This window comes from Pteropus alecto, unplaced genomic scaffold (genome assembly GCF_000325575.1).
Source record: "Pteropus alecto unplaced genomic scaffold, ASM32557v1 scaffold256, whole genome shotgun sequence".
NCBI lineage: Eukaryota > Metazoa > Chordata > Mammalia > Chiroptera > Pteropodidae > Pteropus > Pteropus alecto.
Genome location: NW_006437784.1, coordinates 1,360,728 through 1,375,246, shown reverse-complemented (window position 1 = coordinate 1,375,246; position 14,519 = coordinate 1,360,728). Strand labels below are relative to the sequence as shown.

At 36.5% G+C, this 14,519-nt stretch overlaps 1 protein-coding gene across 2 annotated transcripts in view; it reads left to right on the top strand.

Moving 5' to 3' along the window:
- SPTLC1 (serine palmitoyltransferase long chain base subunit 1) overlaps positions 1–14,519 on the top strand; it is a 56,235-nt gene that overhangs the window by 3,767 nt on the left and 37,949 nt on the right. For both annotated transcript variants that reach the window (XM_006914929.3, XM_025048968.1), the window contains exons 3-5: positions 1,083–1,177; positions 11,171–11,264; positions 11,816–11,888. In XM_006914929.3, the coding sequence (XP_006914991.1) occupies positions 1,083–1,177; positions 11,171–11,264; positions 11,816–11,888 (262 nt within the window). The remainder of the gene's footprint in view (positions 1–1,082; positions 1,178–11,170; positions 11,265–11,815; positions 11,889–14,519) is intronic.

Genomic DNA, 14,519 nt, shown 5'->3' with positions numbered 1-14,519 from the left:
TCCCTAAAAGTAGTAGAAGAAAAAACCTGAGTGTTGCGAGTGAGAAATGACTTCCTCAGTTTGATAGACCTCCAGAATTTCTTGAATACCAGAGCATCTTGAGTGGATTCTAATAGCTGTCTGCACAGTAGCAAGTGCATGACATGTATGTACTCCAGGCCAGTTCGGGCTGCTGTTCTCTACCATAAGGTCAGAAACAGATGAGGACTTTATTGGCTGATTTATTCAGCCAGTATCTTTGAGTGCCTGAACATCAGGCGAATATGCTCTTGGTCCTGCTCTGGAGTTGCCTATCAGAAGAAAAATGCACAGAAGCATTTGACCAGACATATGAGACTGGAACTATTGAGAGGTCTATCTGTGAGGCAAGAGTCTGTGGCCGTCATGTTAATTTAAGTGCCCCATCTTATCCTGTATATCCAAACTACATTCTCAGAATTACCTTTTATTCTGAGTCAAGAAAGGATAATAAACTCAAAATAGTCAAAATACTTAAAATGTATGAAGTAACAGGTAAAAGGAACAAAGTAGCTTTTTGTGAAAAATTTCCGAACAAAATCGCATTATAATAATTATAAGAGAGTTTTTTTCTGTATTTCAGCTACATCTGAATCCCTGCACATGGCTTATAGAAACAATGCTCTGTGATCTGGTTGATTCTGTCCCATGACAGTCACCTCTATAAACACTTTGAGTATCACTTTCTGTGTTGTCTTAGAATAAATGCTAAGCTGACTTAGCAGAAATCATGCTTCTCATCTTTGTGTTGTAGACTTTCTTTTTGTTTTATAATCACTATAAGTTATACTTCCATTTCCCACAGAGAAAAATCCTGAGCATAGAAATAAAATTTTCTTATTTTATTTGCAAAACTATAAGGAAAAAGAGCCTTTGGCTTGTAGAAGAGGTGAAGAAGTTAAGTGCCCAAAACTCAAAAATGATTCTCTTTCATTGATAGCCACACAGCTCTTTCTGGATGTGTTCATTATGACGGTTCCATAACAACAAAAAATTTAGGTACTGCTGGAGTCACTGTCCAGTGATTAGCATTGTGCTGTATTTTAACACCTTTTCTTCTATAGGAAAAGGAAGAATTGATAGAAGAGTGGCAACCAGAACCTCTTGTTCCTCCTATCTCAAAAGACCATCCAGCTCTCAACTACAACATTGTTTCAGGGTAAATCTGTTTGCTACTGAAGGATTTGTATTTGGTTTCATGCAGGTAAACTAGACAAAGTATACAGTGGTTCATATGGTGTTCCTTTTTTAACTGCAATAAAACATGTAGAAATTTCCACAGATCAGAACTAACTGTTTTACTTCTCAATGTAAAAAATTTTTTTTAGGAATGGTATGGGCATTTTTTATAGTTTTCAATTCGGGCATTATAGTTTGTCCATTTTTTCTAAAAAATAAAAATACCTCTTTTTCAAAATAGTACATGCACATATGTCAAATGGTCAACATACTTAAAATGAAAAGCAACACTTCTGCCTTTTCTCACCTGGTTTTGTTTCTGATTTTTGTTTTGCTGCAGGTTACAATTATAACTAGATGGTAATAGCATGCTTACACTACTCTTTCTTGATTGATTAACTATAGACAACGCCTGTTGACTCTCACAATATGAATTATGAAACTTTAGCTCACTTAAGCTGCCTCTCCTCTTTCTTTCAGTATCTTATTCGATTTTACTTTTAGTTCTATTAGTTATCTTTGCTTTATTGTATGTGCTTTATTTAAGAAGTATTTTTAAAATACAGGAAATATCAGACACATTTGTATCAACCATCTAGAATTAATAGGCATTAACATTTTGCTACCTTTAGTTGAAATGTTTTTTAAAAAAGTAAAATGTTACAGATATAGCTAAAGTAACCCCTTCCCATCTATCACTTACTCTTGCCTCCCACACTAGATAACCACTATCTTAAAGTTGGTGGGTGTTTTTCCTTTGCTTATGTTTATACTTTTTCCACATATGCCTGTTGTCATGAAAATATTTAGTATTTTGTTTAAAAATGTGATGCAGGAAATTTTCAGTGTGTCCTACTTCTGGTTTGATCTGTGAGAGCCTTGTATTTTTCACTACCATGGATTTCTTTGTTCTTAAAAAAATTCTGCATTTTCTAAAATCAAACTTACAAATCATTAATCTTGTGGAAGAAATCCTTCCCTACCCCAAAAGTCTAATTTGCCTTTTTTCCTTGTGATGGTCAGTTGTCTTAGCATTGTTAGTTGAATAGTCCATTTTTTACCTATTGACTGGTTAGAAATTTCTCTTCTTTTGTACACTAAGTTCTCTTGTAAAGGATCTGTTTCTGGCTTCGTTTCTATTTTTTCGGTGTATTTGTTTCTCCCTGTGCCAGAACCTCACTCATATAAATACGGCTTAAGAAGAGGCCTTGATAAGAATCAGTCCTTCACCTCCCTGTTCTTCAAAACCATCTTGATTCGTCACTCTTCACTGTGATCAAATTTGTCCAAAAATTGAGTTTATGAGTAGCGGTGCATTTGTCTAAAAATTGAGTTTATGACTAGCGGTGCATTGAACTTACGGATTAATTTGGAGTGAAATCTTCCTAATACTGAATTTCATCACCATGTACTTGGTGTGTCACTTGTATACTTAAGTCCTTTATGTCCTGCAATAAAGCTACATGATTTTCTTTGTAAAGACTTGGTCTGTCTTTTCTGTTTCTGCTTTTATTTTGAAACGTGTAGATTCTCATGTGGTTGTAAGAAATAATACAGAGAGATTCCACATACCATTCCTTAGTTTTCCCAACAACCAGAAATTGACATTGTGTATTGACTAATAGATTCATCCCTAGGTTACAGAGTGTTTTCGTTTCTGTCATGAGAAGTGTCTTTTTCTTCTTGTTCCTGTGTTATTGAAGTAGGTGGGACACTTGCATGTAGTGTAGAATAGGGGTGGTAGCAAGGGCCTCAGTGTCCTATTCCTGATGGCTTTTAAGAGATAACCTGTATCAAGTTAAGGGCCTTCCTTTCTCTAGTTTGCTAACAGAACTTTTTGTTTTTATAAATCAGAATATTAAAATTTATCCAATATGTTTTCTGTATCTGTTGAGATGGTTATGACTTTTCTCCTCTAATTAGTTACTATATTGAGTTATACTGATAGACTTTTTTAATTAGTTATGCATATATGTAAATTTTTATGACAGAAATTGCAATCCACCATGCCACCCTTCTTCACCTCAGATTCCCACTCTGTAGAAGTAACCACTTTATATTTATCTCTTTTTTGAAGGAACTTGCTTATAATGTTATTTCTTGATTTCTTTTCCCCCCAGGTTTAATTACATTTATTAATTTTAGGAGGTAAATTAATTTTAGGCTCTCTGAAAAAAAAATGCACACTTGGCTATCTCCAGGTCCATAGTAGCCCCTCTGTTGTCTTTGTGTGGACTAGAAAAACCACCCTTCCTCTGGCAAATGCAACAGTCTGATGTGGACCTTGGCTGTGGTGTGGCTCCCTGGGCACCGTTGACAAGACACCAGCTGCGCAGCCACACGCTGCTGCCCTGTCGTTCCCCTTTCTCCCAATATAGTTCTATTATTGCATCATGTGATTAGTGTTTGCATTTTTATGACTGCATTAATATCGTTCATTAATTTAGGTTATTGTCCATTTTTTTCAATATGCAGAATATTTTAATTACTTTTCTTGTTTTCTCTAGAGTTAATCGGGTTTTTTTTTTTGGTCCACTTGCTTGCTTGTTTTATGTAACAGTCTAATTCATCCCTTTATCTTCCTCCAAGAAAATGTAAATCTTTATTCAGAATGTTCAGACGCAGGAGTTATCTCTTGGGTTCACTTTCATTATTCTTCCTGGAACTATTGTTGTCCTGCTTCAGTCTTGACTGGTTGCTGTACTGAGCTGCTGCCCAGGGTGGCCTTGGAATTTCAACCTCAGCATTAGCTCTGGAATTCCCTTTGTGTCTTTCCTGCATTGTCAGTACCCTCTATCTTGGTTTACTCCCAGATATTGATAGAGTACAGGTGGACTTCTGAGGAAGGCCTATGGAAGGTAAGTTTTTGAAACTTTACAGGTCTTAAAATTAGTTTTTAGTTTACTCTTTCACACTAAAGTGATTGTTTTATCTGTTTTTATTGCTCTGTTAGACGCTTTCTCAATGTCTAGTGATCCTTAGTGTCTTTTTTTTCCCCAGTATACAGAATATTTTCATTATAATAAACAGCATTATGAAAATAGTCTGCAAAAACCACAAAAACTATGATGTTTTGTTGATATTGATAAATTAGGAGTTACTTTTCAATTTATGCAATATTTCTTTACATTCAATACTGAGTTGACACAAAAATAAATGAATTTACTTAACTTGGATATGTCTTTTTCTTGAAATAACAGCCTTATTGAGATATATCCACATACCATAAAATTTACCCTTTTAAGGTATACAATTAAGTGAGTTTTAGTATATTCACAGAATTGTGTAACCATCGCCACCATCTAACTCCAGAATATTTTCATCACCCCAATAAGAAATCCCACACCCATTAGTAGTCACTCCCCAGGCCCTGACAGCAACTAATCTACTTTCTAGATTTGCCTCTTCTGGACATTTCATACAAACTTGCCTATTCTGGAAATTTTACATAAAAGGAATCATGCAATACGTGGCCTTTTGTGTATGCCTTCTTAAGCATAATATTTTCAAAGTTCATCCATGTTGTAGCATATATCAGTGCTTCACTGATTTTTATGAGTGAATAATATTCTACTGTGTGTATAGATCACATTTTGTTTCCACATTCCTCAGTTGATGGGCATTTGGGTTGTTTCTACTTGGAAATGCATGGGAAAAAAAAAAACATGTATATCATTCCTATGAATACTTGTATACATACTTTTTGTGTAGACATATGTTTTCATTTCTCTTGGGTATTTACCTAAGAGGAGTTGTTGAGTCATACGGTAACTTATGTTGAGGAACCACCATACTGTCTTCTGGGATGTAAACTGGCTGAATCAGTTTACATCCCAGGGCAATGTATGAGTTCTTTTCTTCACATCCTGGCTAACATTGACTCTCTGTCTTTTTGACTATTGGCATCCTGATAGGCAGGAAATGGTATCTCATTGTACTTTTGATTTGCATTTTTCAAATGGTTAATGATATTGAACATCCTTTCATGTGCGCTTATTGGCCATTAATATGTCTTCTTCAGAGAATTGTCTACTTAAGTCATTTGCCCATTTTTTACTTAGTTTATCTGTCTTTTTATCATTGAGTTGTAAGAGTTCTTTATATATTTTGGATACTAGGCCTTTATCAAACATATGACTTGTAAATATTTTCTCCTGTGGGTTTTTGTATCACTTCTCTCATAGTATACTTTGAAGCACAAGTGTTTTTAATTTTAATGAAGTCCAGTTAATCTATTTTTTATTTTGTTGCTTGTGCTTTTGTGTTAAATCTAAAAATCTTTACCTCATTCAAGATTATGAAGATTTTATACCTTTGTTTTCTTTTAAGAGTTTATAATTTTTACTCTTAAATTTAGATCTGTGATTTATTTCGAGTTAATTTTTATAATGGTGTGAGATAGGGGTTCATCTTCATTCTTTTACATGTATACCCAGTTGTCTCAGCATCAGTTGTTGAAAAGACTGTTCTGTCCATATTGAATTGTCTTGGCACTCTCTTGAAAATCAGTTGACCATAAATGTTAGATTGTCCATTCATTTTGAGAATGAGATACTGAAATGCTAACTGGAAGCCCTGTGTAAATGGATTGGACTTCCTGACTGGTGATGGGCATCACTCTAGGATAATTGGACAGGGACCTGTTCATTTATCTTAGGGGACCCCAATCTCAGCATTTTCTATTTTCTCTGAACTTTGAGTTTCACCAAAAAGGAATCTTCCAGTGTGCTGGGGGCAGGGAGGTAAACCTGATTTCTAGCTTTCTGGGAACTGAGTTGGAGGTGGAAGGCTCAGTGTCTCATATTTTATTATGTAGGTTTATGCTTAATTTCTGTTTCTAGAGTGACATCTGTCCCCTCACTGGACCTTCAGACTTTCAGTTTATATTCAGCCCTTCTAGAGACTGAATCTCCAGCCTTTCTGTAGGGTGAGAAGAAAATTTGAGGTAACAATTGCTGCTTATGAAGGTTTCTGAGCCATCCTCCACTAGTCCACCCCTCCTGTTCCCCACTCTCACAAGGAGTCATGATCCCAGCCTGGGAGGTGAAGGTTTTCAGACTGTCCTCTTATAGTTCACCCCACCCGTTCCCCACTGTCACAGAGAGCCGTGTCCCAAGATTGGGAGCATTTTGGGTGTTACTGTCATCTCCTATGTCCCGGGATTGGTAAGGTTAGACCTTTAGACTTTGTAGGCATTTTTTGTGAGGTATCAGAAGGGACCAGAGGTTGAAATGTTTTTTTTTTTCTTTTGTCTTGTTTATCAGAAGTCACTAGTAGGTTTTTCTATTAATAAATAATCCTTACATCCCTAGAATAAACCTATTTAAGCATGAATTTGGTTTTTATACATTGCACGATTTGTTTTGATATTATTTGGGACACTGTGTATTACCTGTGTGTGTTCTACTAAATATAGATTTTTTTAATCCTGATTCAGTGTCTTCATTTAGTTTGTAAAGCTATTCGGCTTTCCTTCTAGAGTAAGTTTTGTTTACCATCATTTAGTCATTGTCCATTTCTCATGTTTCAAATATGTTGGTATGAATAGTTTATAGGATTCTCCTGGGCATGGATATGTAAAATATATACATGTAACTTTATTATACAGATCTGTATAATGACACATCTGTGGGTTTCGGGTCTCCTCAGTCAAATTCTCCAGAAGTTTGTCTTCTGGTTTAGTTGAGTCTCTTTTGTTTTATTTTCTCCATTTTTGAGCCTTTCTTGGAGACACAGACATTAACCTTCTGCCCACATCCATTCTCCCCACGAAGGTACCTCACTGTAGTACCTTGTTACGCTTTCATCATCATTTCGTGTGTTATACATTTCTATGTTATTAAAATGCTACATTTTATTTATATATTGTATGTATATTTGAAACCTCATAACTTAATATTTTATGAATGTATGTTTTTAATTTTCTGTTCTAGACTTCATTCTGAATTTTTTACAAGATTTTTTTTCAACACTTATTTTTTCCAACAAGTATTTGAGCGCCTGTTCAAGGAATGTGCTGAGCACATTGGTTTATATAACAATAAATCACAATCTTAGTTTTCTTAGGACAGACAGATCAACACTGAAATAAATATAACATTAGCTAATGTTAAATGGTATAAAGAGATATTAAAGCAGGGCAAACAGAGATGGGGGTGTTAGATGTACTTTTTGTTCATTTCTTCTGACCACTACAAATTATTCCGATGGGTATAGTCACCAATATTTAGCCATTTTCCTCGAGGTGGTAAAAAATTCCATCTCAAGGAAAAAGAGGCCACAAAAAATCCTGTGGTTAATATCTCCTGTGGACCTGTTTGAGTCCCTCTGGGAGTATACAGCCAGGAATGGGGTACATGCTCATTTGATATACCTCTGGGACTTTTCTCCATCATGATCCACCCATCTATGCTCCCCTGAGTTAGTATATGTGAGCATAGTTTCCCCCAGCCCAGGTTAGTAACATTGTTTTATTTTGCATTTCTCTGATTATTTGAACCTTTAAATATCATTTCATCTCTTTATTAGCTGCTGGGGTTTTCCTTTCTGTTCTTTTGCCTCTTTTTCTGCTGATTCCCAGCCTGTCTTTTGATTAGCAAATTCCATATACCATGTTGATTTTAATCTTTGGTCAGTTTTTGATGTAGTACTCTATTACATTGATTCAAAGACACACTTTTTGCCCTCTATTTTAAGATCTCTGAAATGGAGTGAATCTTACAGCTGCTGAGAGTCATTGTTAACTGGGTGGGGGCGGGGGTCATCATTGCCTGTGTACCAATAACCTTGGTCATGGTTGTGCTTACTGCCAGAACTTCAGTTGAGTTATGCACACTGGTATTTAAATCAGCTGATGGCAAGAGAAATGGCTAGACTCTTCCGAGCAGGTGAACACAGGCTGCTGTGACTAAGGCTTTGAACATCCCTTTGTCAAATTTCTGCTTACTTTGAATAATAATAGCTTACGTTCTTTTTTTTTTAATTATTAGATATATTGGGGTGACATTGGTTAATAAAACTATATAGGTTTCAAGTGTGCAGTTGTATATTACATCATCTGTATATTTCATTGTGTGATCACCACTCAAAGGCAAACCTTCCATCATCATATATTTGACCCCTTTACCCTTTTCTACCTCCCTTTCCCTCTGGTAACTACTAAACTGTTGTCTGTGTCTATGAGTTTTAGTTTATTTGTTATCTTTCTAGAAACCTGATTCCATTGGCAAAAGATGGAACTAGGAGTTTAGTCCAATAGCAAAGTTCCAGCATTAAACATTAGAGAATGGGTGACACTAACTTGTCAGGTAATCTCATGGATGATAGTGGAGCATCCTGTGAAGTAATGCTGGGATACTTGATGGCAAGTAGCAGAATGTTGTGTGAATATCCATGGTATGCATGACTTAGTAGAGGAGAACAGATGGTCAGAACTGGGGTAAAGTGGTTAGGCATGTCTTGACTGATTTAACTTGCTTACATTTTCCTTTTCATAAGTACAAAAGAGTGTAACAAGAATCTGTGCCTAAGAATACCTAGTAGATGTTTTCATCAAATATAAACTAAAAAATTCTAGATGACAAGTAAATATCATTACTTTTTAATTGGCAGTGTTTTTCTTCCTTGTTGCAGACAAGATACAGTTATGCCTTCTTAGATTCAATGAAATACAGTAAATCTCTTCATCACACATCTGTTAACTTTGTCTTAGGTATCTTCGTTGAACCAGAATTCTTAATTTTGACTTGGTCAGATTCATCCATTTTGGCCTCATGGTTTGTGTGTTTTAGAGATCATTTCCTACTCTAAGTTCACAAAGACATTCTTCTACATTTTCTTCTATTATCTTTTCCAGATGTCTTTTAGGTTTTTAATATGTCTGGAATTCACCTTTGTACATAGTTCTGCAACTTTATTTTTCTTTATAGAGAAAAATCTATGTATAACTTAGTGGTTTGTGGGGCAACTGCTATCATTTGCCAAGTATTTATGTATACACAGTTTTCTTCAGTACTAGATTCTTTCATTGGTCTGGTTGTCTATTCTTGCAGTTTCAAACCTGATGTTAACAGAGATCTGTTATATTTTATTCTTTCTGGTAAAGCACCATCCTCCCTATTTCTAAGTTCACTTACCATTCACGAACCTTTATTCATCCAAATAATTAATGACTCTCACTAATAATAAGGTTGTGGGTTTTGATTGGAAAGGGTTTTATTTTCCCTCTTTCTAGTCCTTTGAGACCTCACTTGTGGAGATGTCTTTCTAGGTTGGTTTTATTTGCTTCTGCGAGGTGATCCTGAAAGGTCTTATGCTCCAGGATTCCTGTGTCAGGAGCCTGCATTGGGCACAGGTGTGAGCCTTTCATTTCTCACATGAAACAGTTTTCCTTCCCTGTTCCAAGTGCTGGACAGAAATCAGATCCCGACATCCCTGTGTCATGCTGCCTCTTGACTGTGGTCAGAGGCTTTGGGTGTGTTTACTCTTGATAGTTTGATTTCTCTCTGTGTTACAGTTTTTGTAGAATGGCCTCGACTTTCATAGCAGCAACCATTACTACAGGGTTGTCTACATAGGTGTTTTTGTTTTTTCATCTTTTTGTGAGTGCCAGAACCTACACACCAGGGAGGACTTGAGAAACTTAAAGAAGCCTTGAGAATTAGGAAGCTAAATGATGCGATGGATTCACAATCACAGTGGGTGATTTGAAATAGAAGACGCCCTTGAAGCCATAGGGAAGAAGGAAGAAAATATTTAAAGAGCACCTCTTATGGGACAGGCACTTTTATGATGACAATTACCTTGAGAGAAACGTTCTCTCCTCATTCTGTAAATGAAGAAAGTGAGGCTCACGGAGGCCAGGTAATGTCCCCAAGTCTCCGAAGCCATCAGTAGCAATAATGCAGATGAGATCTGTCTGACTGACTACAGCCTGTGTTCTTTTCAGTGAGTCATCTTGGCTTTTATGAGTTTATCTGATTTTGTGAATTTACTTCAAGCTGTCATTCATTCCCTTCCCTAGTTTTCCTGCATCTTGTTATTTTTCTCATAGAAAACCAGTTCTGTTAAAACATACCAGTGAGAGCAGTTTCTCAGTCTTTCCTGGCTGCAGCCCAGTATGCAGACCAGTGCAGATGCATAATAAGTTCCTGGCCACAGTCCTTTCTCTTCCCCTATGCAGTGTATTGTGACATTTCCATTCCATTCTAAGGGTTTTCTTTAGTTAAAATAGACTGGTTGTGACTGACTAAATTGGTCTCACAGCCCTTTAATAAAGAGCTCATGGCCCTGTGTTTTTGAAGCATGGCCTAGAGCTAGAGTGTTTGTCAGCAAAGGACTTGACAAATTGTCTCCTCAAGAGCCCACTTCCTGTCCCAGCCATACTTGGATCCACGCTTCTGATTCTTTTAAAAACTTTCTTTTTTCAGGTGTGACCTAGGAATTCCTCTTAATAGTATGCCAGCATTAACTTAAGAAATTGGGCACTTGTCCCACTTACTTTTTTCGTGGCTTCCTATAGATAAATTTATTTGTAAATGACTTAACTGTAAGATCATAACTTGTTCTGCCTATTCTTGCCTTTGATCTTGGTCTTTTTTATACTTTCCTCTCTTTTTATCTTATCCCAGAATTTTTCTGAGGTACTTTATTTAGCTGTTCTTTCTTACGTGAATTTAAAATCAAAACAAAGATTTGCCATCCATCCATCTTGAAATTCAAGCTCACTTTTTAATGTAAGTAGTACAGGGTAGCCTATTAAGAATGGAATTAATGACAGGGTATCTGATTTTTAATATACCATTGTCTAATTTTACTTTTTAAAATAAAAAGTTAAAGAGCTAGGAAACTAGTATGCAAATAGGGTAGAATGGCAACATTTGTATATCCTGACTGCTACCAGGGTAATGTCATAGTGTGTGTGCTATAACATGAATACCTGCTGAAGTAAACCACTCTTGTCTCTTTTCCCCAGCCCTCCAAGCCACAACATCATAGTGAATGGAAAAAAATGTATAAACTTTGCCTCATTTAATTTTCTTGGATTGTTGGATGACCCTAGGGTCAAGGTAAGCAGCACCTATGCTGAAGTGGACAGATAGCATGACTGACTTAAGAAACTGGACATAAAATCAAAGACAAATGCACAATTTTAGAAAGGGCTCCATAAGTGTCTACCATTACTCTTTTCTGGAAGAACTGTGACCTGGATTTACACAGATGGTGGCAGGAATGTCTAATGAGGCTTAGTGTTGTACAAGCCAGACCTAGAGATAGTTGGAGATGTATCTAAGAAATTACTCTATTTCCTATTGAGAGTGTTGGCTAGTAAACATTTTTGAGGACAGACTATGTCTACAAAATACCAGAAACTACAAAGGCATTGAGTTAATCAGGTTTTGATATTCGAACTAATAGAACATTTCTATGTTTTAAGTTATATCCCTAAACCCTTAATGTTTGACTTTTCTTTACATTCTGTTGTTAGAATGTCATTTCTGAGAAAGGAAGGAAAATGGTTGAGGGAGGGAGGAGTTATGTAGGTTAATGAATAGGAAATGTAAATTTTGAACTCTTAAAGATAAATTATTAAAATCTAATTTTCTTTTCTTCCCCAAAGGCAGCAGCTTTGGCATCTCTAAAGAAGTACGGTGTGGGGACTTGTGGACCTAGAGGGTTTTATGGCACATTTGGTATGTTTTTGTTGTATTTTTCAGACTGATACTTTCAAGAATTAAGATTCTATTCAATTTCAAAACTCTCAGCAAAAGATAGCCTTAATTAGTTATGTTGTTAAGTTGGTGAGTGCTATTTCTTGCCTAATTTTCTAGTGTGTATTTGGAACCGTTGGTGGGAGGTGCATTGGTCTGGGGTTCAATGACACTTGTGGAGAAGAGCTGTAGGTACGTTAGGTGTGTACCTCATAGGTCTAAGCCCAAGCTGCTATTGCATGTGCCTCAAGAGGCCAGAGGTATGAGGAGACACAGTTTGTTTCTGTTGTGCATGACAGTTGTAACGGGAAGGGTCCGGTTGTGGGCAGTTCTGCTCTTCATACTTGTGTAGAAATCCTAATCTTCCCTGCTCCAGTGTGGAGGATACCATCCTGGTTTGCGTGGCTGCCATGTAGAAAGTATGTGGGGAACAAGAATGAAGGGCAGCAGTACCCTTTTAGGTGGGCAGGTGGCACTGCACATCACTCTGTCCACATTACATTGGTGAGAACATAACCCAGGTCATGCTTCACTGCATAGGAGGCAAGGAAATAGCCTAGCTGGGCAGCCACCACATGCTAAGAAAAAAGGCAAGAACAGATTGGGGGGCAGTAGACTCTGTAGCTTTTTCCTTCTGGGATAAAGATGAAGGATCATTGATTTTCTTGTGTTCAGGTGACCCCAGGACAGGCTAACTAAATATTAGGATGAGTGTGTGATTTCAGACACTACAAACTACCTGAGAGTTGTCAAAGATGACCCTGGCATTTTGTGGTTATGTTTATTAAATGCATAGTTATTTGGTTCTGAAAATTTCAAAAATGCTAAATAACTGTTAAATGAATATACTACTGGAAATAACATTCTGACTTACAAAATGTCAGAGTTAGAGTGTGGAGAAGGTAGAGCTTCTGTACTCATTTCTACCTCTGGGTCTTTGTGTGTGTGTTTTTTTTTCACTTTAACATTTAAGATGTTTTTATTTAAGGGAGCACCTTTATTCCTTAGCTAGCTTGATGGTTAAATTATTTATATTGGAAACAGGTGACTGGAGTTAGTGTACAAGAATCCTACAGCTGGAAAAGATCTTAAAAATCTTGTATTCCAGCATCTCAATTATTCATAAGAGGAATAGAAAGCCCAGAGAGGTTAAGTGACTGCCACACAGTCACACAGCTCATTAACTTCGGCCCTAAAACTAGAAACCAAGTTATGCTGACTCCCAGTATTAATGGCAGGATCAAAGACTTAAACGAGCTCAGCTCAGTCTCCCTTTTTTCTCTAGCCTAGTGCGAACATGGGTTGATTTCTTGGTTTTGATCCATAGGGAATGATTTTTCTTGAAAAGTATTAGAAAACTAGAAACAGCATTTTTTATGAGGGAGGTTGTTGTAATCTGATCAACAAGGCTTGCTTTCTATGATCTGCTTGCTGGGCTAAAGTAGTTACTTTCCTAAAAGCCTCTCTTTTTAGTAGATTTTATTTGTGTGTGTGGCCTTGGCCCCTGCTTGAGTGTCAATCTGAGATGACAGATAAGAGATTTATTGCTAAATCAAGTCATAAAAAACAAATGTTGTAAAACTTCAAGACCAGTTTTCCAGGAGCTGTGGAAGTGCATTATTAGGATAGCCCAGTCAACTTTCCAGTTGGATCACCTGAAATTTAATATGTATAACAGTGTGCTTTGTGCTTCCAAATGTGGGGTATTTGGATAAATGGTTTTTAAATAATTTTCTTGATTGAATAATTCAGGCCATGATATAAACTTCAAAGGTATATAGAGATAGTGAAAAGTCTTTCCTTTCTTACTACCATCCCACCCCACAAAAAGACAGCTACTATCAATCAGTAGTTTATCAGTTCTAACAGAGGCTTTTTTTTTTTAGAATATACAAACCACTTCCATACATGTATATTTCCCCTCATTTTTACAAAAATAGTAGTATACCACACACATTCTGTACCTTGCTGTTGGAGTGTTTTAAATTGGATTTGATTGTTCCGGTGTCTGAATGGACCACCAGAGGCAGTATAACGGACACATTATTATATATCAGCTCCTCTGTAAACAACTTTATTGGTCACTGAGTCATATTTATTCTAACTGTGGTTGAAGCTTCAGACTGTGGCATCTGGCAAAGGTTGAAGGTTAATTTGTAGTGTTTTCGTAACAAGACACTAAACCTATAGCTTATAGTCATGTGTAATGTTTTCCTAGTACCTTGTCCTATGGATAAACTTGTCTTGTTTCTTAATAGTTGCCCATATTTACTTGTCATCTTTTTTCTTTCTTTGGATGTATATTGTCCATAGGTTTCCTTTTCCGTTTTCTAACAAGATATTTTCTATGTGTTTCCTATTCTGGAAGTAATCAGTTTAATTATCATAAGTGATATTAAGTTACCTTGAAATTTCAGTGTTAGATAAGATCAGAGAAGCTACTCCAGGTCAGTAAGGCTAAATTTCAAATCTCTAAAATACCCTGTACATTTAACTTACCTTAAATGTTTAGGGTTCTTTTGCCCTTTGCACTGAGCAATAAAGCAGACTTGAGGGCTCCTTTCCTCTTGTTTGTAGTTGCTTGTGTATTCATGAGGCCTAGAGTCTCTTTCC